The sequence below is a fragment of the Apis cerana genome, linkage group LG8 (assembly GCF_029169275.1).
Source record: "Apis cerana isolate GH-2021 linkage group LG8, AcerK_1.0, whole genome shotgun sequence".
NCBI classification, from domain to species: Eukaryota; Metazoa; Arthropoda; class Insecta; order Hymenoptera; family Apidae; genus Apis; species Apis cerana.
In genome coordinates, this window is record NC_083859.1 from 9,467,650 (window position 1) to 9,492,357 (window position 24,708).

The 24,708-nt window shown below is 32.0% G+C and overlaps 3 protein-coding genes and 1 long non-coding RNA gene across 6 annotated transcripts; 2 read left to right on the forward strand and 2 right to left on the reverse strand.

Annotated features, from left to right (window-relative positions):
* The first annotated feature begins 344 nt into the window (after positions 1-344).
* Positions 345-8,787, forward strand: LOC107996460 (activated Cdc42 kinase Ack). 2 transcript variants are annotated; one of them, XM_062078762.1, is made up of 4 exons: positions 345-412; positions 2,805-3,341; positions 3,429-6,542; positions 7,263-8,787. In XM_062078762.1, the coding sequence occupies exons 2-4, from the start codon at positions 2,824-2,826 to the stop codon at positions 7,360-7,362; spliced, it is 3,732 nt and encodes a 1,243-aa protein (XP_061934746.1). In that variant the 5' UTR covers positions 345-412; positions 2,805-2,823; the 3' UTR covers positions 7,363-8,787. The 2 variants fall into 2 exon arrangements, with proteins under 2 accessions (XP_061934746.1, XP_061934745.1); XM_062078761.1 differs by lacking the exon at positions 345-412 and adding an exon at positions 476-1,807.
* A 4,888-nt stretch (positions 8,788-13,675) lies between these two features.
* On the reverse strand, positions 13,676-19,599 carry LOC114577338 (uncharacterized). Of its 2 annotated transcripts, XR_003697334.2 has the most exons (4): positions 17,949-19,599; positions 16,979-17,218; positions 15,306-16,726; positions 13,676-14,069 (listed from the first exon to the last, which is right to left on the reverse strand). It is a non-coding gene; the product is annotated as an uncharacterized LOC114577338 (long non-coding RNA). The 2 variants fall into 2 exon arrangements; XR_009830991.1 differs by lacking the exon at positions 15,306-16,726 and having other exon boundaries at positions 17,732-19,303.
* On the forward strand, positions 13,721-22,576 carry LOC107996461 (uncharacterized). The gene is made up of 5 exons (XM_017054513.3): positions 13,721-13,974; positions 16,989-17,158; positions 21,830-21,911; positions 22,001-22,050; positions 22,128-22,576. The coding sequence occupies exons 1-5, from the start codon at positions 13,721-13,723 to the stop codon at positions 22,289-22,291; spliced, it is 720 nt and encodes a 239-aa protein (XP_016910002.1). The 3' UTR covers positions 22,292-22,576.
* Positions 21,797-24,639, reverse strand: LOC107996380 (dynein regulatory complex protein 9-like). The gene is made up of 5 exons (XM_028666059.2): positions 24,056-24,639; positions 23,698-23,953; positions 22,997-23,154; positions 22,836-22,906; positions 21,797-22,696 (listed from the first exon to the last, which is right to left on the reverse strand). The coding sequence occupies exons 1-5, from the start codon at positions 24,152-24,154 to the stop codon at positions 22,510-22,512; spliced, it is 771 nt and encodes a 256-aa protein (XP_028521860.2). The 5' UTR covers positions 24,155-24,639; the 3' UTR covers positions 21,797-22,509.
* Positions 24,640-24,708: the final 69 nt, after the last annotated feature.

The window sequence follows — 24,708 nt, forward strand, 5'->3', positions numbered from 1 at the left end:
ATTCGAATGATTCCTATTCGAAACATAACAATTTTTTCTTTCTATTTCTATTCTTATTGCATATATTTATTGATAAATATATTATATATCAATTTTGATTTTTTATATTTTTATTTAAAAAGTCGAAATATTTGTTTTAAATCTCAAAATATTTATTTGTATATTTGCATTACATTACTGCTGATAATATAATTAATATGTTTTATATTTTGTTTATACTTATTTCGTTATTACTATTTGTAAGTAGATAAGTAAATAGATAATTTTTATCAACATATACATTTGTAACTAATTCTTGAAAAAAATAAAATAGATTAATATTATAGTGAGATAAAATATTTATTGTTAGTTAACATCATTCTTGTTATTGAAGCAATAATAATCATTGTTCTTAAATTCAATATTAATCAAGGTAAGAATAAAGTAAAAATAAAGATATATATATATATATATATATATATATATATATATATATATATATATATTGATTTAATCATTTACACACATCATGATATTATGCATAATATATATATTACGAAATATTTGTTATATTTTGATTAAAATTGTTAATTATGTTAATTATCTTTCAATTATTCATAATAATTATTATGAATAATATATAAAATTACGTTTTATATCTTTATTTTATAAAATATTTTAATAATTTTATATTTTTATATCATAAAATATATTATAAAATTAATTTCTCAAAAAGATTAAAATTTCATTTGTACTTTTTTCTTTCAAAGTTTTATATTTTATTTATTTCTGCAAAAAACTTATTATCTAAAAATTTTTTTTATTGTAAAAAATAAATATTTTTTATCTTTTTTTTTTAATGATCAAATAACTTTAAAATAAGAATTTAAATATTCCCGCTCCCTTTGTCTTCCCTAGGGAAACACTCGGCCCTATCTAGTAATTTTCCCTATTTTTTGCAATAATATTACAAAATATACTCACAAAAATTTTTATAATCATTTCTAGATATATCTTCGTCATTTTATTTATTTTTATAAAACATATTTTAAAAGTTTGATTTTAAATAAAATATCAATCATTCGATTTGCAATTGATTGATTTTTGCATGTAGAATGTAGTGATGTAGAATGGCGCCATCTCGTTGACAAGTATTTAGTTGCATCCGTGCATGGTCCGTGGCAGTAGGCGGTACTGTGTTTTGTCGGGTGGTTAGGTTTCTTGCCGTTTGTACGTGCATTTAAATTTTATAAAAGTTAAAAACAAAAATGCGATGGAGACGACTTGTATTGTGCATCAATACGCATCTCGGCGCATCTATTTGAAAACTAGCACGGTTTGAAATTGAAAAAATCGCGCGCGCATTTTAGGTTAAATCGTCTTACGAACAATCGGGTGCATAACAATGCGTTGCGTGAGAAATTCATACGGTGAAAGTCTCTCGCACATCGTGCAATTGGAATTCCGACGAAGTGTACGTTGTCGTGGATTAGTCGCCGCTTTCTGACCATCTTCCTCCAAACTGTGTGCATCTTGTCGTGTGCGTTTATTCACAGTGCAACAACAAAAAGAGAAAAAAGGGAGAGGGAAAAAGAGAGAGAGAGAAAGAGAGAGATAGAAATATAGAAAGAGACAAAGAGAAAGAAAAATGCCGAGGCTACTCAAGTGGCGATGATTCCGCTCAAATTTCGCCGCCGTCTAATTTCATATAGGATTTCCCCGTATTGCACATGCACCGAGTGACTGTAAACAGATTTGTGTTGCGACGAACATGCGCGCTGATGGAATGGAAACGTAACTGCTTTCGACAGTTTTCTTCCATCGAAAGGTAATCAATGCTTTTATCCCCTGAGGATATGATCTGTTCCTTTTTCTTTTTTTCTTTTTTTGTTTTGAAAGTGCAATATATGGTGAAGGGAAAATATATATATCAGGATAATCAATGTCATGCTTGATTTTTTTTTGTTCGACTATATATAGTTATAGTTTATTTCTTTTATAAGAGTATTTTTTTATTATTTATTTTTTTTATTTTCATCTTTCTTCAGTTTCTTTTGCAGTATTAACTAATATTAATGAAATTAATAATTATAAAATGTTTTGCATAAGAAAAAAAAATTTTTTAAATTATAAAAGTGATTTATATAACCCAAGTCTCTGATTTATAAATTGTCATCTGATAATTTACTAATATTATTATTTAGTAAATTACTGAGCAAGAGAGCTTTGATATTTTTATTTTGAATCATATATTTTATCTGATTCTTGATTAAATTATTTTTAAGAATAATCAAGGTAGATAGAGACTATGAGAAATGTGCATGATTTAAATTTGCTTTTGCGTCTTATTCTGTATCAAAGCCCAACATTATAAATGGTTTTTTTGTACTTACAATACATAACATGACTTGTGCCGACAATTCTTCTTCTTACAGCTAAGCATTATCTCATTTCCTGTTTAAGGGGAGATAAAAATAAAACATAAATACTGTATTTATATCATTCTATACACCTACATAATTCTCTGATACTAATTGTTTTTATGTACTGCATGATCTTTATTAATATTGTATATGAATAAAAATAAATGAATTTAACATCATTGATTTCATTGTTGTTTTACTATCATTATATATATCCTTATATCTTCGTAATATTTAAATAAATAAATTATTATTTCATACTTTTCTTTTTTTTCTACCTTTTCATATCGTGTGGTAATTATGTACTTTTGTTTTAATTTTATTTATTTTCTATGTATATTAATAAATTTTCATTTTATTATTTTATCAATATACTTTAGATAATCCATTTTTTTCTTTCAGGATATTAGAATAACTGAACATGGCAGATGATGAGGGTACAGAATGGTTGCAGGAACTGCTGCACGATGTTCAACTTTCACAATTTTTCACTAGGATACGGGATGATTTACAAATCACTCGATTACATCATTTTGATTATGTACAACCAGAAGACCTTGAAAAGATAGGTTTAGGAAAACCAGGAATTAGAAGATTATTAGAAGCAGTTAAGAAAAAGAGAACCACGCAATGGAAGAAAAACTTGATAACCAAGATCAAGCCTGGAAGTAGTACGAAAAGCAATAAGAAATCTTCACAACCAGTTGAAAGTTCCTCGGTGCTAACCTGTCTCATTCAAGACAAAGATGTAACATTATCCGATCAATTGGGTGATGGTAGTTTTGGTATAGTGAGACGTGGAGAATGGACTTCTCCTTCTGGTAGAAAATTACCAGTTGCTGTGAAAGTTTTGAAAGCAGATTCTCAACCAAGTGTTATAGAGAACTTTGTATCTGAAGTTCAAGTAATGCATACATTGGATCATCAAAATCTCATTAGGTACATATATTAATAGATAAAATCAAGTAATTAATTTTAATTGAATAAATTAATATGTTATTTTTTTTATTTTTTTTTTTTTTATAGATTATATGGTGTAGTATTATCACAACCAATGATGATGGTGACAGAACTTGCTTCTCTTGGAGCTCTGTTAGATTATTTGCGAAAACAGTGTGGTCAAATTTCAGTATTAACATTGTGCGATTATGCTTTGCAAGTAGCCACTGGTATGGCCTATTTGGAAGCAAAGCGTTTCCTACATCGTGATCTAGCTTGTAGAAACGTTCTTCTGAGTTCAATAGACAAAGTGAAAATCGGTGATTTTGGCCTAATGCGGGCACTACCCCAACAGGAAGATTGTTACGTGATGTCAGAACACAAAAAGGTGCCATTTCCTTGGTGTGCTCCGGAATCTTTGAAAAGACGAAAATTCACTCATGCATCCGATGTGTGGATGTTTGGTGTTACGTTATGGGAAATGCTTACGTTCGGGGAGGAGCCATGGGTCGGTTTAAAAGGATCAGAGATTCTTCGAAAAATTGACAAAGAAGGTGAAAGATTACACGAGCCAGAAGCAACACCACCAGAGATGTATCAACTAATGTTACGTTGTTGGGCTTGCGATCCTTCAGAAAGACCAACTTTCGCTTCTCTACGAATATCCCTCACGTCGATGGTCCCAACTGTAATGAAAGCGATCAGTTCTTTCGCAGTATCTGATCCAGGTAAAATGACCATAAAACAAGGTGATCAAATAATTATTTTAGATGGTCAACCAGAGAATTATTGGTGGAAAGGTCAAAACCAACGAACCTTTCAAATCGGACTTTTCCCTCGCTGTTATGTCGATCCTATGAGACGTAAACAGCCAGAAGACATTAGTAAACCGTTGGAGAATTCTTTTATTCATACCGGGCATGGTGCACCTTTTGGAAAAAGTTGGGGCAGCCCTACTTTCATAGACGATGTTTATCTTCGAAATCCCATGGAACCACCTGATATCGTTGGGGTCACTGTACCTCCAGATAATATTTTAAAGGATAAATATTGCGGTACGCCACGATCACGGAAGCAATTCAATTACACGAAATTTCAAAATGACATCGGTGCTAGTCCTGTAAAAACGACAAATGCCTCTCTTCCGAGCGGCAACCAAGAAGGCAGTTTAATTGACCTGTCACCAGAAGAAATTGTGAATACAAACGAAGTACAATCGGATACTGCCTGTCGACGAGTGGTTAATATTCTCGACGAACCTATCGATGACATAGAGCAACAGTCCCAGACAAATTGGCAGGACGAAGATCCTCGAACTTACGCTAATTTCCCTGGGAACATCGATCCAGCATACTCAGACCCGTTCGACACATCTTCAGTATTCTTGAAACTACCGCATTCGAGATATTACAGTCATGTTCCGTCAGATGTGAGCAGTCGATATTTCAAGACACAAAATTACGGGAATGTACAAAACCAAGATGCTGGTAGTAGCCAGAACAGTACAAATTATTTCACTTCAGAATCCGGATCAGACGTGAATCATTATTCTATAAACTTGAGCAAAGAGAATAGAAACGATAGTATTAATCTGAACGTGAATGTGGACACAGAGGAAAGTAATACGTACAGTCAAAACCACTACAGTGAGATTGATAAACCTAGTCCACCTATAGCTAATTGGCCGGAGGATCTGCACAATGACACACAGACGTACGTAAATGTCTCTAGTCGAAATTTGCAAACTTCTGACGCACCTCCTCCCCCACCTGTCGCCCCCAATGAGAGTCCACCGAAGCCAAAATCGAATCACGATTTGGCCCAAAGTCTGAGCGAGCTAACTATAAACTCTCAAAATATCTCGCCTAAAAAATTAGATCCTGCTTTCCTAGCCGAGCTGGAAAAGCATTTGGGCGAGAAAGAAGCGAGTAAAAACATGATTGCGAGTCAACAAAATCCGGATTCCGACTCCTACTCGTCCATCAACAAACTACAAGATAATACGATCCCGGCATTAAAACCTCCGCCTCAAACCATCAAACGCAAATCTCCTCAGTTGGATTACAGAAGCAGCAATCTGCCCAGTAAAGTTCAAAACTCCTGGCCGTCCAAGAGTACAAATATTCAACAACCTGCTCGCACTGAACGTGTCTTAGAAACGACCACCGAACAGATGGTAGGTCAAATCTGGCAGCAAACTCAGGCATCGCAACACGGTACGCAAACGAACTTGAATCTTTTACAAATCGCACCTAGTAACGTGTTCAAACAGAACTTGAATCATGCACAGAACTCGCTGTCGATTTCCAACCAGACTATGAACGCCCAAAACCTTTCCTTGCCTACTGCTAGTGTTCATGGAATAACACAGATTCAAAACGATCTTCAGCAAACATACTCCAGTAACATCGCCTCAAAACCTCCTAACGTGATGTTCTCGGAACAAGTGTACGCGGAATTGAAGCAAACGGTACCTAACCTCGATCAATTGTCTCAAAACGAGTTCAACACGTTGTACAACAAGACAGTGCAGCAAAACATTCTAAGGAATTATTACGCGGCCGGCACCTCGGCTAACTCTGATTCGGCCAGCAATCTAAGTCATAGCCACTTTTTGGACGGGACTGCGGCCAATCTTCAGATTCGATCCGGTCAACAGGCGAGAAACATATCGAGCCAGGGCCATCCCTGCGATTTTAGTCCTCATCTAAAGCAGCCACCAATGTACAATCCTCCTCCTCCTCCAACTACATGGAGCCCTATGAAATCGGTTTCGAACGAGTTAGGACAGGGCCAAGCTGCGATGAAGTCCAATTTAGCCAGCAATCTGGTGAACAATCCCAATTTGCTGCAAATCACGCACACAAATCCGCCTCAAGAGGGCGCCATGACGCTGCAACAATCCTCGACGAGAGGTCTGCCTCCTCAGATGACCGAGACGGTTGTTAATACTCAATTAGCCCCCTCCACATCTGCGTATCCCTCTGGAGTTAGCCCTCCATTAACTACAGCCTCTCAACAACTGGTCATGTCCCTTAACGACGAATTTCGAGCGAATAAAGTGATGAAGGTGCAGAGAGAGACGAGTGACGCGTCGCATCAGGAAATACTCATTGCACTGCAGGCCACTGGCTGGGACACTCATCAGGCCGCAAAGCAGATCTTGAAAGACAGGCAGGCCAAGATCGAGTCCTTGGTCAGGTAAGTTTTTGATTCGTTCATCAGGATCCTCTTCCACAATCGGAATGATATTATTAGTGAAATTTTATAAGTTAACGATGATAATGGAATTCTTTTGTCTTTAGAATTATTACGAATTTTGGATATATGGATGTATGAAATTTTTATTTTTAGGTTTTTTTTTATATCGTTTTTTTTTTTTAGCTATATTTGTTCGAAGCAAAATTAATATTTAATTTTTTAATAATATTATAATTATAATGGTAAATAATTTCGAAGAAGAAATTAAATTAGCATACGAAATGATCGTCGAAACAAATCGTTTGGGAAAGAAAGCCTCGAATTTTTGTTTGTCAATTTTCTCGACGCGAAAGTATTGTTTAATATTCCTTTCACTTTTTAACTAATTATCGACTTACCGCAAAAATTCTTCGCGTATATATATACTTATGATACTTTCGATTTCTCTGTTCGATCGTAGAATTCGAGAAATTGCTTCGAGCAAAATTTTTATAGACAATAAATATAAACATTAGTAAATCTTATTCTATAAAGATTTCATAACGGATTTCACGACTAATATAGAAAACTCAAAATAATTATATTGAATTTTAAAGCCAGGTTAAATGAAAAAAAAAATATTTGAAAATTAATAATATTTCGAAAAATATTGCCAGTTTCATTATGCATAAGAAGGCATAAATGATTAAACAATGATGCAATTGGCTGTTGTAATTTCAGGCTGGGCTTGGCAGACCGACAACAGTGCGAGGGTGCTTTGAAGCAGACTGAATACAATGTAGATTTAGCAGCTTCCCTTTTGTTAGACCAGGTCAAATGAAGGCAGATGTGAAAAGCAGCGCGCTGTTGCTGAAGATATTGTAAAATAACCGTAGTGATGTATGTATTAGATATATGTATATTTATGAACGATCGCCATACAACGCGTGAACGAGGCTACGAGCTGCGAGCATAATTAAATAAGTGTCTCTTCAAAAGATATCTTATAGTTAAACACTTTTTAGGCCCTTATTGAAAGGTTATAAAGTTCCAAAAAAAGAAAAAAAGAAATACTTATCCTTTTTTTTTTCTTTTTTTTTTTTTTTTTCTTTTTTAATTTCTTTCGTAATTTTATAATGACAGAGGAGATTGCATTCCAGAAATTGATGAAAGAAAAAGTACGTAAAAGTAAAGATATTTCGCGAGCTAACGTAGCGAGTTTCAAATTTGTAGAAAATAAATATTCCTCTTGGGCCAGCATATAATCGTGAGATTGGCGCGGTAAGATTTATACGAAGGATGAAAGGATGGGGTGGAAAGAGATTTTTCAGATAATAATAAAAATGTTATATATATTACAAATATTGAATACGTGCTTCTTATAAAAAAAAAAAAGAAAGGATTCATATCAATTATTTTGTACTAACATGAAAATGTAAGACTAACTCTTTAAACGAGCAATTATCCTTAAAACGAAAAAAAATCAATTCTTTTATTAAATTTTTTATCTTCATAAATATTCAGCATTTTTTAAGAAAAATTGCTCGTTTATAGATTCGGTGAATATTTGATTTATGGTGTATATATTCATCATATACGGTGTAATTTTTATATCATAGTTCTTCCATTTTTTTTCACAGCAATTTTTTTCAAAAATTTTAAATTTTTATTATCATCGTTGTTTAAGCTAAGAAAAAGATTTTTGTTTATATATATCGTTGTATCATAACAAATGAAATTAATCTTTTCCTGTTTACACCATATATGAATGAAGCGACCATAAAAATTGAACGATTGATATATATTCGACCATGTCAATTAGAATCTTTGAAACTCTTCGATGTCGACAATCGGTTGTCTGTAATTAAATCTAAACGTGAAACGGAAGTGAAACGACTCATCGAAAACCGTACCGTGTTCCATTTAAACTATTTGAATTCCCCGATAAAAGAACTCTTTCAGAGTTACTCTTTCATGCATATTTATGACAGTAATCCTGTGAAAGTGGTTGTAAACTGTCTATCTTTTTTATGATTAAATTCTTTAGGAAGAGTAGAAAGGAATGGAAATCGATATAATACGTGTCATCGATGGATTGGTTAACTATGCATCAAACTATGAGCCATCCGATCGTAATTCTCTGTCGTAAATACATTAAGCAAGATCCGTCATAAAAATTCGAATCGGGGAAGAATCTGGATTCAAAGCTGATATTTTATATTTCTCCTAGTCTAATCTTAGTTAAATCGAAACAATAAAAAGAAAAGAAGCAATTATTTCCTAACCAAGGGAACCGATTGTCGTGATCGTAAAGAGTTCCAATTGATTAAGAAGAGAAGCACTTAGAGAATTTCCAAGAGGCACGACTCCGTGCATGCGACGTTCTGTCAATTCCAATGATATCGCCGGCACTCAAAGCCAGCTCAACTGCCTGTAGAAGCAAAAAAAGAAAAAAAAAAACTGTCTCAGATCTGGCATAGTTCTCTAGCCTTAAATGTCCCACGGTAAGAAGGCTACAAATGGCTGTCGAGTAAAAGCGATGCAATCGTGGCTGACGAAAGCATTGGGGTCCGATAGATGTACGTGTAAATGTGTATAAAAACGATTTGATACTGCAGACACAGGGAGGGGGAGGGGAGGGGAGGAAAAAGATTGCCAAGTAGCGAGAAACGTTGAATTTTTGTAACTGTGATATGCGTTACTAAAGGCTCTAGGCGGTATTGTTCAAAGATAGAAATAGAGAGAGAGAGAGAGAGAGAGAGAGAGAGAGTGAGAGTGAGAGTGAGAGTGAGAGAATTTTCCTTTTCTCCGTTTTCCTTTTTAAGGATAGAGATTAGATTGTAATCGTGTATTATCAGGAGTGTACATAGGCATTTCATAGCGACTGAGTTAAATTTAAAATTTCTTTCTTCATTATATTTTTCTTTCTTAAATTTAATTCTGGCCAACGCGTGGCTAGGATTTTTAGTTCAAAAAGGCGTTCGTGTGTAATTGGAATGTGTGCTTGATCGTTTCGCCTAATTTTCACGATCATGGTGTCATAGTTCTTCGCAGAAAGGATTTTGATAAAAAAAAAAAAAAAAAGAAACTCCCTTTGATCCTAAACCCTGTGTAAAATGTAAAATTCATCGATCGATCAAGTATCTATTTAATTGTCAAAAGTATGGAGACACTTTTTTTTATTTTTTTCCGAATTTTATTTTAAAATGTGTACCTATCTGCGAGAATCGTTCATCGTTTACTTTCAATTTATAAAAATATTTCCTGAGATTTTTTTCTTCAGTTGTTCAAATTTTCGAAATACGTACATGCTCAGATAAGTATCGAAAGATGAGAAAGTAGATGCAACTGTTCTCACAGACGGTATTATAACATTAGGGTTCAAGTTATGTAAGAAAAAGGTATCGATATATTTATTATATTATTCCTTTCTGCATAATAGCCTGTTGTACGATTAAAACAGGAGACACTGTGATTATCGTGACGACAGCCAGCCAATCCCTATTTTCTACTTAATCCCTATCCTTAATGTTTACCTAATCTAAAGTCAATATTTTTTTAAGCTAGCTAGTTCGAACGGGACAGAATCGAATAATAAAAGAGAAACTGACAGCGTTTTCCAATTTCCATTCCCTGTTAGAACTCTCCACTGCGTTGCCGAAAGTCAATACGAGATAATTCATGTTCCAGTATCAAGTGAGATAGGCTCTCTAATTTATTTCTTAAAAGTTAACTCAATTACCTAGACCCTTTGATCCTATTTTCCCAGTGTACGTATCTATAAAGCCTGTGTGTCAAGGCTCGATCATCTTCGATGGAGAAAATGTTCGATACATCACAAATAAAACGTAAATGTCGAAATTTTGAATTTTTTTCATTTGCACGGCCAAGATTGATTAATATTGATATGTTTGAACGCAAGAAAAATATGAATTTTATGATAGGTTTTCTTTCAATTCCCTAAAGATGTCACAGTCATTTCCCAAATTAGTTTCCGACCACCGAACCGACGTGACTGGAAAATTATAGGTTATAACTAGTAATATTAAACTTTGATTTTAATCTTTTATTTAATTTTTCTCATATTATAGAGATAATTAATTATAATTAAATGAAATTATATAAAGTATTTTGATATTATACACTCTAATACGATTTTTATAGTATTGTAGAATTGATATTTATAATAATTAAGTAGAAAAGCGAAGGAACAAAGGAAGTTAATTAACGAATTTAATTCAATTAGAGAAAATTTTGTTTCCATTCGATATTATAGTTGCAAATTTGTGATTTCTTTTTTTTATCGTGAATTATTTTCTTTCATTTCGTCAAATATAAAGGAATTTATGGAATTTTGTGTATCGATCATCAGAAATGCTACGAACTTTTTAAACGACCCAATACTATTAATATATCTCGTTTCTAGTAATATATAATAATATCTTCAATAGTAATATACTAATTACCCAGTGTATTCTATCATTTTGAGTAACTAATCTTTTAAATTTTTCACAAACATCAAATCTCAAGTTGAACATCCCATCAATTGAATTTAATCCATCAAAATGATAGAACTATTTTTATGGAATTTAATATTTAAGACTCGTTCTTTGGAATAAAATAAATCTAATACGTATTTTGGTCAGTCTTAATCCTGTTAACTTGTGGATTTTTATAGTGAAATGGATACATAATGGCCAATCGAGAAAACAAAGATAGAAAAATCAGACATATTCGGTTGAATGCATTTGATGTCAAGATTGAAGAAAGTGTAGGATGGATGATTCCGGCTTTCTAACAGTTTCAGTTTTCGATAGACCGGATCGCGGAACATCGTGAATATTCACGAGCAGTAGAAAGCAAAAGCTATCACAATCGGTATTTTTATAATGAATTTGTCAAAAGCGAGAAAAAATTTTTTATTTTTCTTAATAAAAATTATTCGTAGAAAAAAAAATGTTTCGAGGGAAGAAAAAGCTAATTTCATATATCGTTATAGTTATTGTACTTATATTGATTCTCAGTTAATATCGTTTTAAAGTTAATCCTAGAAATTTCACAAGCCGTAATTTAGATAGAGATTAAATAAACCTAGATAAATACATCGGTATTTTCTCGAAAGAAAAGAAACAATTTAGATCAACGCTCGAAAAAATCAGCTGCGTATAAATAACATGGCTGTTTATTTGTGATTATCGAAAAATACCTTTAGCTGCCGACATCATAATTTTAATTAGTTTTTAATCAGCATCCATTGCTGCTCATTTGTGATCATAGTGTTATTATTTCTACAGCTGTCTTGTGATTGAATTAAACCTTTGATTGTATTAAATGTACCAATTAATTATATTTTGTATACTGATTTTACCGTTAGTTGCTTTATTTTCCCAATTGTTTTTCTCGTTTCAAATTAATTTAATAAAAGGTGTACGGACAGTGTACACGATCTACAAGCGTTCGATAACTTTTTTCCTCGCTAAGAGGAAAGGTTTTCCCTCTAGCATACAACGAAACTTATTCATATCGTCTTGATTTTCAGATCTCTTTCTTATTTTTTTTTTTCCACTCACTATCATGTTTTCTATATTTGACAAATCACGAAGAGAACTTAAGTTAGGTTAGGTTAGATTGAATAACCGATCAAATTTCAATATCACTATTTCATAAGTATCATAAAAGTTTGCACTCCAATTTTCGAGCAATGTTGCCCAACGTTTATTTAAATTTCTTGATCTTCCTTTAAGCTCATCGCTCTTTTACATACAACGAAACGTTTGGTTCAGTTATATCGCGATTAAAATTCCATTACGTCAGAAAAATTTAATGGTAATCATTACCATTATATTATACAGCTTCGGTTATCCCAACTTTTAAATCATTTTTAAGGATAATTAACCGCGAACAGAATAGTTTAATTCGCTCAAGTTTGACACAGTGTTATTTTCTTAGCGAGTTCTTTCGCGTCTCAATTCCACGATCGATAATTACGCAATTCCGTGCCAGTCACGTCGGTTCCACGCTAACGACGCCATTTTTCTCGCGGTTAGCACAATTTTAATTGACCCGCCCCAGGTGCCGAGTGACAGGTCTCTGTTTGCTTGGCAGACCTCTGTTCACGTGCGTTTCATGTAATTAAGTCCGGTTGACGATCGTTCCAATGAAAAGTTCCAATGAAAGTTCATTGCGCAATTGTTCGTCGCGTATTTGGGGGGAAGGGTTTGAACCGCGGTCGAAAGAAATAGAAGCAACAGGACAGAACGTTGGTTCTTTCGTGGGGAGACACTTTTTAAGAGCGAACGTGTTATTACATTCGAAAAGAATTATATATTCCGTCAAATTTTTCCCTTTAGCCTTGTCAAAATCGTGTCGTCAAAGTTGGAATCAACTGAAGTTGGAATTGAAATCACACAATTTTTTAATCCACGAAGTTTGATCGTTCGTACGAAATTCGTTCCAAGATATGAATTTTAGGCCAACTCCACGTTGACACGGCTCCATAATCCGTAGACGCAATTATACAGGCGATTACAGGCGTAATAAGACGATGCACCAGGTTCAAGAAGAAGGTGGGGTGGTAGCGCAGGCGTGAAAGTCTTCAGTTTCACTTGTCTTCCAAGAGATCTACCTTGGCAAGCAGTAGGAGAAGAAAACGGTGAACCTCGCCGTTCGAACGGATCCAGAAGCGAAATCGTGCTCGTGCCGCGCACAATGCGCCTCCTCGATCGACCGGAAACGGATAAGCTCGATCTCGCCGCGGACGAAATTCGAATTGTGATTTCTTGTGATACAATTCTTCGAGCCGATCTTCTCTGAACCGATATCAACGTGAATTTCATTCGCACGTTCAATTTCAATAACCATCTCTGTGGAAAGTGGGAGAAATAAAATCGTTAAAAACAATTGTCGAGGGAAAACTTTAATTTCGACGGAACCGTTCTTCTTCTCTTTTCGTACCTCACAATAAGACGCTTGTCTTGAGATAAGAAAATTTCTTTCCAAAGTATTCAAAAGGGTTTAATTTTCGACGTTGACAAAGAAATAAGAAAATTTCTTTCCAAAGTACGTACATGTATATAATTTCAATGTGAAAAAATTCAAGGTAAAATTCAAGAGGGTTCGATTTTCGACGTTGAGAAAGAAATAGACTGTGAAAATTAGGGAAGAAAATTTTATTTCACGACGAAGAGAGGGGCGAAGAAATGAAAATGCCAACCGAATCGTCGATATACTGGGACTCGGTCGGTTCCCAGCATTCCATTTCTATCGGTAGCTCCGGGGACGGTTGCAGCTCGGCAAGCACGAGCAGGCACTACGTGGATCCGTGGGATCTCGAGAATTATGCGTATCTTCGTCGACACAGCGTGGCCGGCGTGGCGCAACAGGTTCCTCCTCGGCATCATCGGCGATCGGCTTATCGGCTGTCCCAAGACGCACGTGCTCACTCCGAATATTGGTGAGTGGTCATTTTCACAACCACTTGGAGAATGGCTCTAATGGGATTCTTGGCCAGTTTTCTGGTTGTGTTGGCAATTGAGATCGAGAGAAGTTCTGGAACAATTTTCAAAAATCGGTCGATGCAAATTTAAAGTGTTATGCAGAATCATTCGTAACGTTATAGTGGAGTAAAGTTATAATTATAATAAATAAATTGTTCAAGTTCAAGGATATTTGCGTTTCGTCCAAACCAATAATTTTAACTTGACGATAATTTCTAATACGAAAGTTTCTAATAAAATTGATGATAACAGGGATATCCTCCCCTCCCCTAAGGGTAACTAACTTCGCATACATCGTTCGAGTGGAGGAATTTGATTAAAACTTTTTAACAGTTTTCAACTATTAATATTTAAAAACTTGGGCAAGAGTTGATCGTAATTTTTGATTTTCAAGTTTTCTATTTCAATTAATGAGAATTATTTATTAGCGGTTTCCTAGAAATTGCTGCAAATTTGAACGTATGTATACATTTCACTGTGTGGAACTAGAAATGTTAATTAAGCAGCGAGACTGGCAGATCGAATTAATGATAAAATTCTCATTAATTAAATGGTAAAACTAATTTGTTGACATTTGAGATTATGATCGCTTATGATCTATGAAATAACCAACAATTCTCCTTTTTCCAAGCAATCAAAATTCGTGCGATTTACATCTTAAAATCTACCTGTTAAAATCTATCTATTAATCCTTCGATTTTACAAATTCATAAAAATTTTTTTCATTTTGAATGGAATCTTTATTTATAACGATTTCCTTCGAATCATAGTTTCACGCAATCAACAATTTTTTCATTCTCTCAAAGATTTTGACAATCGGAGAGACAAGTAAGAATTCTTTACTCCACGATTAATTTTTCACGAAACCGTGAAAATTCTATAATTCCATGTATGTGGCTTTCATGTACAACGTGATCGTTAAAAAAAAATCGTAAATAAACGTTGCAAATTAATGACAAATTATGCCAACTGTTAATTTTCACGAAATTTCCAATTAAAAATAGTTGAGGGGGTACGATGAATTTCGCAAAGCGTGCTCGAATTTCCAGTTTTATAAACGTCGATCGTTCTCTCTCGTCTCTCTTTTTTGTTTGGGATTACATAAACTTGCATCGTTTATAGGTGTAATATTTTTTCTTTTTCTCCATTCACAGTCTGTTTAACCCAATATAATTTTCATACATTTGCAATCAGTTCGAGAAAGATCGTATCTGTGGGTGCGAAGTAGGGCACCGTGTTCTTGAGCATCGCTCTCGCAACGCGGTAAAACTTATTAAACTTTGCACACCTTCGCTCGACGCATCAAGGAAACGCGATTTTCGAAATAACAATTTTGTAAAACACTGACGTGGAAATAAATAATATTTTAAGGGGGATATTATTAATAACAGAGAGATAAAATAAAAAAACATGAAATAAAAAACGTACGATACGATCTGTTATCAAATCATGATTCATAATTTTTCTACTATTACTGTCTTCTAAGTATATGCCGATTCAAATCCGATATATCATATTTATTCGCGTATGTATGTAAAAAAAAATATGATAACCTGAATTGAAAATGATTGCGAAATTTTCTCGGGTTTTTAAATCTATTAAAGATAAAAATCGAAAGATAAATATTAGCAATTTAACGTTTCATTGAACAATATAGATATCATTTATTATTTAATATATAATTTTGCAGAGATCGAAACGCAAGAGAAGAAAAGAAAATTTATTTTATTATCCCGATATAGGAAAATCAAATCCGTATTAGGTATCTAAGTAATATTTAGTATTACAAGTGTATTGCGAGAACGGTAACCGTATAAAGAGATCTTGAAAGAAATCTTGTTAAAATTTCCGTGAACGATTACTTGCGTCAACTACCATTCACTAAAATTTCTATGAAGTCGAATTACTTGCCTTTTTCGAAGAGAAATAAGAAGAAAAGACGTGTATGGAGGGAATAAAAGAAAAAGAGAAAAAAAAAATTGCACAACCAGAGGTTGGAGACAGCACGAGACACAATTACGAGGCAATTTAATTGCCGGAAAGAGACACTTCCTTTAATCGTAATGGGCATGCATCAGCGATCCAACGTGGTGCATTGAACCCTGTAACGCCGTTTAAATCGATCATTTGGATCAGAGCCGGTGAAAGGCCCTCGACTCGTTTCGAGTCGCCGGCTAATTTAGTGGAAAAAAAAAAGTTTTTCTGGTCGTTGGAACGAAGATTGCTACTGGAAACGGTTACTGTGACTCGCCTTTAAATGGACATTTCTAATATTATCATGATGTTGGTTTAAGGCTCAACTGCTCGGTAAATATATAATCTCGTGTAATAACGAGATACACGAGCGTTCGTACAAAACGTTTCGTATTTTTGAAATTATTCCAATTGCTATATCCAATGTGTTGTCTAATCCCACTTTCTCGATTTAACGATTTGTTCGTGATCCGTAGAATTTTTAACGAGCAATGAAAACGAATCGTTGACTTTTTCATGGAGAGATGGAATAACTTGTACGCTCGAAACATAACCTCAAAAGTGTCTGCTTAAGTCGAGAGAGTTTCCAGCGATGAATTTGTAATAATCTTTTCTTGTGTATTTCTTAATTTTTTTGCTCTTGTATCTTTAACGATTTTTTATTCGATCATTTTTTTTCATCAAAATACGTAGCATCGTTATTCGCTGGATAATTAGACGAACGTATATATCACTCTGAAAATGAAAGTAATGCAAATCAAGAAAGTTAAAGAGAGTTAGCGTGGAGCGTCATTTACTCGTTCGCGATGAATTTACAATAATCTTTTCTTGTATTTATTTATTACGAGTCGTTTGCTCATTACATTTAACGATTTTTTGATTATCATTGTTAATCATTTGAAAAAGCGTATAACTCTGCATTTATAACATTGAGAAATGATAGTTCAGCATAAATTTGAAAGAAAGAAAGAAAAAAAACTGGCAAACCTGATTGCAGGTATACGCCGTCGGTGAGAGAGCCTGGCTACGACGCACCTGCTTTCGTGGAAGAGTTGTATTGTGGACCAGCCAGGTCGACGAACAATAGTTGCTACTATCATCAGCCAATCTACGAGGACGAGGTACCGGATTACGTCGCCCCATATCCGGTCTACGCGCCTCTCTCCGGTAAGATTAATTGCTTTTTCCCTGACTGTCCTCACCATCCATCCAATCGAGGCCTCTCCACTAAATTACCAACAACAGAAATTGTTTTGAGAAGAAAAATTAATTATCTATTTTGTTGGTTAGTTGTTTGATAGATGTGGCACTTTAATAGATAGTTTATTCAACTGTATAATCAATTATTTGATGAACAATTATTTTTAGATAAAATTAATTTCATATGCCTAAATAGCTGTTTAATTAATTTTTTATTATTTAATGTAAACATTTCATTATTACATTCATTTCTACAAGTTTCTTTAATGGCTAATTGTATTATAAGTAAAATTATTTGTAACATTCATTATAATAAGTGATTCTATAATGTTATTCATTTCAATAAATAGTTCATTTTAAAATATTTGATAAATAATTTAGTTTCTCTGATAGATAGTTTCAGTAATAAATTTTGTATTAGATAATTATCTAGTGATTATTTGAACATCTATTGTTGAACATCAAAGATCTAAATATATATATATGTATATATAATTAAAAGATAGATGTATCACAAAGATAAACTTCATGTTAAATTACTTCTATGATCTCTGATGTTTTAGATTCTTTTGTGTTTTATTTCAGAATGTGTTACATTCTACGCTTAATTCACACAACGTTTTGATATTTTCAATCAGGATATAAATTAATAATTATTCATCGTAACGAATCCATGCACAAGATGCACGCTCTTCTTTGATCTGAACCTTGAAAAAGGAAGTTCTAGGTCCATAATAACGTCTATAATTATACTGACCCGATATACGTGATCAGAAAACCGTGATGCTGGTTTTCACTTGCTTTCACTCGGTCAATATTCAGTTCATAACATTTTCCGGATATCGTGTTTATTTTTCCTAGTAGAACATCTTCGTGAGGATATCTCATATTTTTATTCATTAAGACTTAATCTTTTTTTCACTTATTCGATATTAAACATAAGTCGAATTCAAGAAAAAGATTTCTATTTCATCGTTCTTTTCTTCAGATTTCTCTTGACCCAATTTTTATTATTGCACTCTTATTACGCTACTTGGATTAAAATGGAAATTATCGATGATCAATCTATTAGTTTCACTCGATTAATCTATTATTTCAAGTTCTTCTAACCTAAAATTCTATATCCATTATACGTATCGAACCTAAAACTGTATAATTAAAATTTCTATCGAACTTCGATACGATTATCATCGATTTTATCAATCTATTAGTTTCGCTTGATTAATCTATCGATTCAACTTCTCCTAACCTAAAATTCTACATTCGTGTCAGTTTAAAACACTGTAATTTCTATCGAACTTCGATACATATTATAATTACAATCATTATCGACAACTTTATCAGTCCATTATTAATTTCGCTTAAGATTATTCTCTTTGAATTCTCCTAACCTAAAATTCTACATTCGCTATAAATAAATTCATTGGAAAAAAAAACACAGTTAAAACTAAAATATAAAACTTCGATATAATCGCACGTTATGATAATGCAACTTCAATGTAATTTTGAACTCGTATGTGGCACGTATAGTAAATTTCTTTCTCGATTATTAAAAGTAAGGAACACACGTAACTCAGGGTATAATCTGGCTACAAGCCAAGGATCGCGTGATCAGAAACCACAAGTCGTGGTTGGACGCGTTTTCTTCTCGCCGATCCCTGTCTGTTAATTGATATTCCACCACGCGGTGACTCGGTTACGAGTTATTCGAAAAGGTTATGCAATTGATGCATTGCATCGGTGCGCTGCACGTGCCGCGATGCGCTTGGTCGAGGAACGCACTTCCGTTTTGGGTCCGGTTCAGAAATTCCATTAATGGTTAAGTTACGTCGTTGCCACGGAGCAAAACCGTTTCTTTCCTTTTAAGCGATCCACGTCCGTTTCTTTTCATTCGATTATCCTTGATATATTTAAAAAAATATTATACCTTACGTCGATATATTTCTGTACCTAGATTTAATTCTTTATTGTAAAATTAAAAATTTTTTGCGTTTTGCTTTACAAAATTTTTAAATTCAGCTGTAGAATTTTATTAGCAAAAAATTATTGAAATTAAATTACATGTCTGAATTGAATATCGAACATTAGAAATTGAGAAGAATTGAATCTGATTCAATTCATCGGCATAAATGTTTAATTAATTAACATATGATGTATGAAATTCATGGTAAAAAAGAATTTTGTTATAACTTATTATTAATTTGTTATATATCTTTTTTTTATTCTCATTTTCTGGATAAACGTTTGTACTTTATTAGTAGAGTGACTGGTCGTTACACTTGTTGGGTGTGTCTTGAAACGAGATTGGTAGAAAGGGAATTGATTATAAGTGTACACGCGGTAAAAGGGAATTGTAAATTTTCCGATTGAAAGTTTTATCGTATTAAATCTATACTTTGTTCGATATTTTTCTCTGAATTCTCTGAATTAATGAAAAATTGAGATTTTAATCTCAATATTATACATAAGACTATGAATAAAAAAATTCATATCATATTCGAATGTTAATATTGCTTAAAATTATCTTATCAATTTTGAAGATATATTATCAATTGTACTTTAGATAACAATTTTTTAATGAGAAATCATTTTTACAAATATAAAGATAATTTTTCGTGCGTTAGCAAGGCTTGTTTCAATATTTCTTTATCCTATGAAAAAAAGAGTTTTTCTTTTTTCGAATTTTTATTTATATCATAAAAAAGATTTATAAATATTTTACTTTATAAACGATTCTATAATATAGCAAAGATATTGATAATTATATTTAAAATTTTTTTTAAAGCCTAAAACAATTAAACTTGGAAATAAATAAATTATCTAAATTACTTACACTTTTTTTCTAATCACTTTATGCAACTACAATGCTTTTACACATGATTAAATAGTGGAGGGGAAAGCGACCTTGAACAGAAAATCTTTGATTCCATCTATAACCTAGAAAACTTACGCTTTCTCAATCTGTTCCCAATAAATCTTGCAACAGAAACATTAAATAATCGATACGTACTAACAACAATTACGTTAACGAATTATACAATCAATGCAAATATGAAAGTTAATTAAAAACTAATTAATCATCCGTACAGTAATCGCTTTTTAATTACTTTATTCGTGTTGTTTCAATGTTACACTATCAATGTGAAACTCTATATGCTCATTATGACATTCATAATTATATCACATTATAGATTTCTATATAAATAATTGATTTGATTCTTACGAACATATCAATCAAGAAAAGTGATTAAAATTCATTTTTATCGAGTAATTGAATTTCCAAATCATTTCGATAAAAGCTTACTTTTAACGAAAAACACACGCGACACAAATTCTAGATACTTGGTTCAATTGAAATAAAAAGAATATTTGATCATTAATTTTGATCAATTTTTTGGTCAAATATTACAACGTCCATTTGTCATGCGTCGCAATAACTCGACCACGATTTCTATCATGTCCTAGAAAGTCACTATCGCGATGGCAAATCGTGACACGCGGCGCTAGTAGTCACGAACGTCCTCACGCAACATTGGCTCGATTATCATTTTTTAGCAACTTTCAAACGCCTCTGCTTTCACCTGCGAATGAATAAATTCTCTCTTACAGCGTCACGAATGACAACTTCATTCACGATGGAAATGAATGAGATCGAAGAAACGAGAAGATGATGATCTAGTCGATGAAAAAATTGTCTTTGATCCTCAATTTAATTAAAAATAAAGCGAAGATGATCAAAGAATGTTCTTTTTTTCTTCTTCTTCGTTATTTCTTGTCTTTTTAATTTTCTTCATCTTTTTCTATTTTTCTTTAATTGCCGCGAATTTAATTTGGATGGAAAAATTTGAACAAAAACACGATGAGTTATTCTTTGAAAAAATATGATCGATATCAAAAAAAATTCAAAGATGATATATTTATGGATGGAGTAATGTATGCACTATTTATAATATATAATCGATATATAATATATCGATTATTTTTTTTTTATTTATTTATTTCATTACTTCTTTTTTTGAGGAACTTTTCATGCTTCGAAAAATAATTATAATTAAAAAAGATCATGTTCGAATAAAAATCCACGTGTCATCACGATTTCCACGTCCTTGTTCCAAATCCCGCGACCCTGCCATCACATTAAAAAAAAAAGACAAAGGCGTATGTGGGTGTCGAATCCCTCTCTTGTCAATGAATAAAAGTTAAGTCTATTAAAAGATTTGTTCTCGAAGACCTCCATATAATCGGTTGTTAATCAGATGGATTACTCGATAGAACGTCGGGAATCGAAACCTGATCAAACATGTTTGACCATGGATGGATCTAAAGTGGAAAATAAATCCTCTCGTTCGAACACGTAACGAAGTGGAATTTTTCTTTTTCTTTCATCGTAATCGATCTTTCTCTAGATAAGCAACCGGAAGATCAATGTTTTTAAGCTTCGAGAAAGTTTTATTAAGAGAACGGTGTGTGGAGTTTTGCTGAATACTTTCTCCTCGGTTATAATTGAAGGAGATATCGTTCGCTGTTTCGAAATAATTTAGCTTGATAATTCTTAAGATGAACATCTTAATTTAATTTAATTTTTAAAATATTCGATTTCAATAATTTTTTCTGTTTTTTTTTTTTTTTTATTTTTAGATGTGAGACACGGCGAATTCATGGAAGACCACAGGCGATACGGGCACAGATGCAAATCGACCCCTATACGAGATATCCATAGGTATTTTCAAAAAATATTTGATCTTTTTTTCTTTTTTGTTTCTTTTAAATTGACCGATTTTTCTTTTTTTTTATTTTCAATTTTTCAAGGTCGATGAGCGTTGATTCTAGCTTTCCACTAATGGATTCTATAGAATCAGGTAGGTCTAATTTTTAATTAAAGATAGATCAAATTTTTAATAACAGTTATATCTATATTTTATTTTCATCTTCACAGATATCCCGGATTATCGTTTACAACAACATTATCCATCGAGGGAGGAAGAAAAATACATGGTACAAATTATTCCACCTCCTCATCTTGATCTGAACACATACGGACACTTAAAAATCGATTATACGAACAGCTGGAATTCGCTGAATCGAAAAATTAGTAAATAATCATTAATAATATTCTTGTTATCAAAGATAACATTAAGCATTTTTTTTTATCAGATATATCTTGATTTATTTATGTAACATTAGTATGTTTATCATTTAAGAATCTTAGAATCGAACCAAAAATTATACTTAGTTTAATTTACTGAAATATTTACGAAAATGAATTTAACTTTAAACTAAATTAATATATTTTATAGTATTTGTAATGTACGCAATAATTATTTTATATTAATCTCGTTTTCTTGTATATTTTGAACTGATAAATTGTGTATACTTTGAACAATATCCACCATGGTATCTTTGTCTTCGTGGAACAATTTCCTTTTCTTTGTTCCAATATTTTTATTTACGATTTCCTTCTCGAAATCCGTATCATTAATTTTCTCTATATTTAATTCTGGCCATCTATAATTTATATTTTTATATAAAATTAATTAAATATCAAGTATTTGAAATTAATAGAAAAATTAAAATAATAATTATTTTTTAAATCATAAAACTTTCAAAAAATTTGTTCGAAAATAACAAATTTAAAATAATATACCTAAAGTACGAGGTATCTCTTTTATTTTTTCTCGAATTTTTGGGCCGTCCTCTTTTTTTATTAGCTTCATTCTAATCGAAGACAAAAGAAAATATATTTGTTTTTTAAATAAAATTACAAATTTTCTGAATCATTCTACATAATTTCAAAAATTTATTTACGGAAGTATAGGCTAGTTTCGCGTTTTGCAGCAACATTTTGTATCTCTGTATTTCATCCGTGTGTTGTTGCTTCAGTAATGCAATATCCTCGTTATGTTTCTCTTCTTGCATTAATAACTGTACTTTTAAACATTCCACTTCGTCTTGCAATCCGCGCACTGTGTTGAAAATAATAATTATATTATATAATTATATAATTATAATAATTATAGAAAGTTAATATAAAATAAACAATAAATATTTTATAATTGATTAACGACACTAAATAAATAGTAATCAATTCACATATAATTACATGATTACCGATAAACGGTAATGTCGATGCAATGTTAAAAAAATTAATTTAAAAAGATATATACTTAAGAATTTCGTAAAAATAATTTTGAGAAAGAAAATTTTATTCGGATCACATCTGATTATAAATTTTTTTAAAAAAATATTTAGTTAAGCGTTCATAAAATAACGAAGTATTTTACAAACACGATTATAAATCGTAAATCGTAAAAATTAAACATTCAACTATCGATCGATCGATAAGAAAGAAAGCGATATGAATAAATAAAAAATTTCTGATTCGATAACAAAATTAATAATTCTGAATATATTTCTTATCGATTCGTTTTAAGCATATAACGAAAAACAAAAAAAATTCGTTATATAATAATCCAATCAAAATTTTAATGTAAGATTTATTTATATACTTTGCTGGTCGTTTGCAGTATGTTCTGCATTAATGAGACGCAGATCATCGCAATCTTTTTTCAATTCCTCGATTATTTTACGAAGATCGTTCCCTTCATTCTGTAATTTCTCAACAGTGGTCTTATATTTCTTTTCGAGAAACAAATAAGTTTTCGAAAGCTTCTCTAGATTCTCTTCCATCTTCTCATAACGCTCTTTCTCAATCGACAATGCTTCTTGTTGCACTTCGCAGTAAGTTTCCATCGCGACGTATGCCTGTTAATTTTTAATAAAATAGAAGAAAATTAGAAAAATATAGGGTTCAAATAATGAATATTTAACGGTGAAGTAAAAATAGGATGAAAAAATTAGACGCACGTCACGAATTCTCACGAATTGTTCTAAAATTCCACACAACTCGGAATTAAGATACTCCTCCTCCATTTTAGAATTATTTAAACTTCGCAAAATAATCATTAACTCGAGTCAAAACAATTGTTCTTATTAAAAAATTTGGTATCAAAAGCAAAAGAAGCATAAATTGATATTCGTTTAACAATTTTTTATCAATGAAAGAATATTTTTTAAAATATAGAATTAATTAAATTAAATTGAATTAAAAGTTTATAGGAAATATTTTGAATTTAGCATGGACACGAACCACGAGGTTTGAATATTTGTTGTATGTTATAAAAAATTCAATACTAAATTGCGAGATGAAGATAAAGCGAAGTATTTTTATCTCTGTCACATCGCCAATTCAATTCGTCTCTGTCTTACTTTCTCTAACATAAAAAACTTAAATTTAATAAACAAAAACCTCGATCTATATTTTTGTATATTAATTTTTGTGCTTCTTTTCTAGAATGGATCAAAGATGACTACGAATATATTAATATTCTACGTACTTAAACGATATTATAATATATAATAACAATCCTAATAACAATCCTAATATATATATAAATTTAAATTTTTCTATTTTATTATCATTGTTATTAATATTACATTAGTTTAATTATTTTATATTA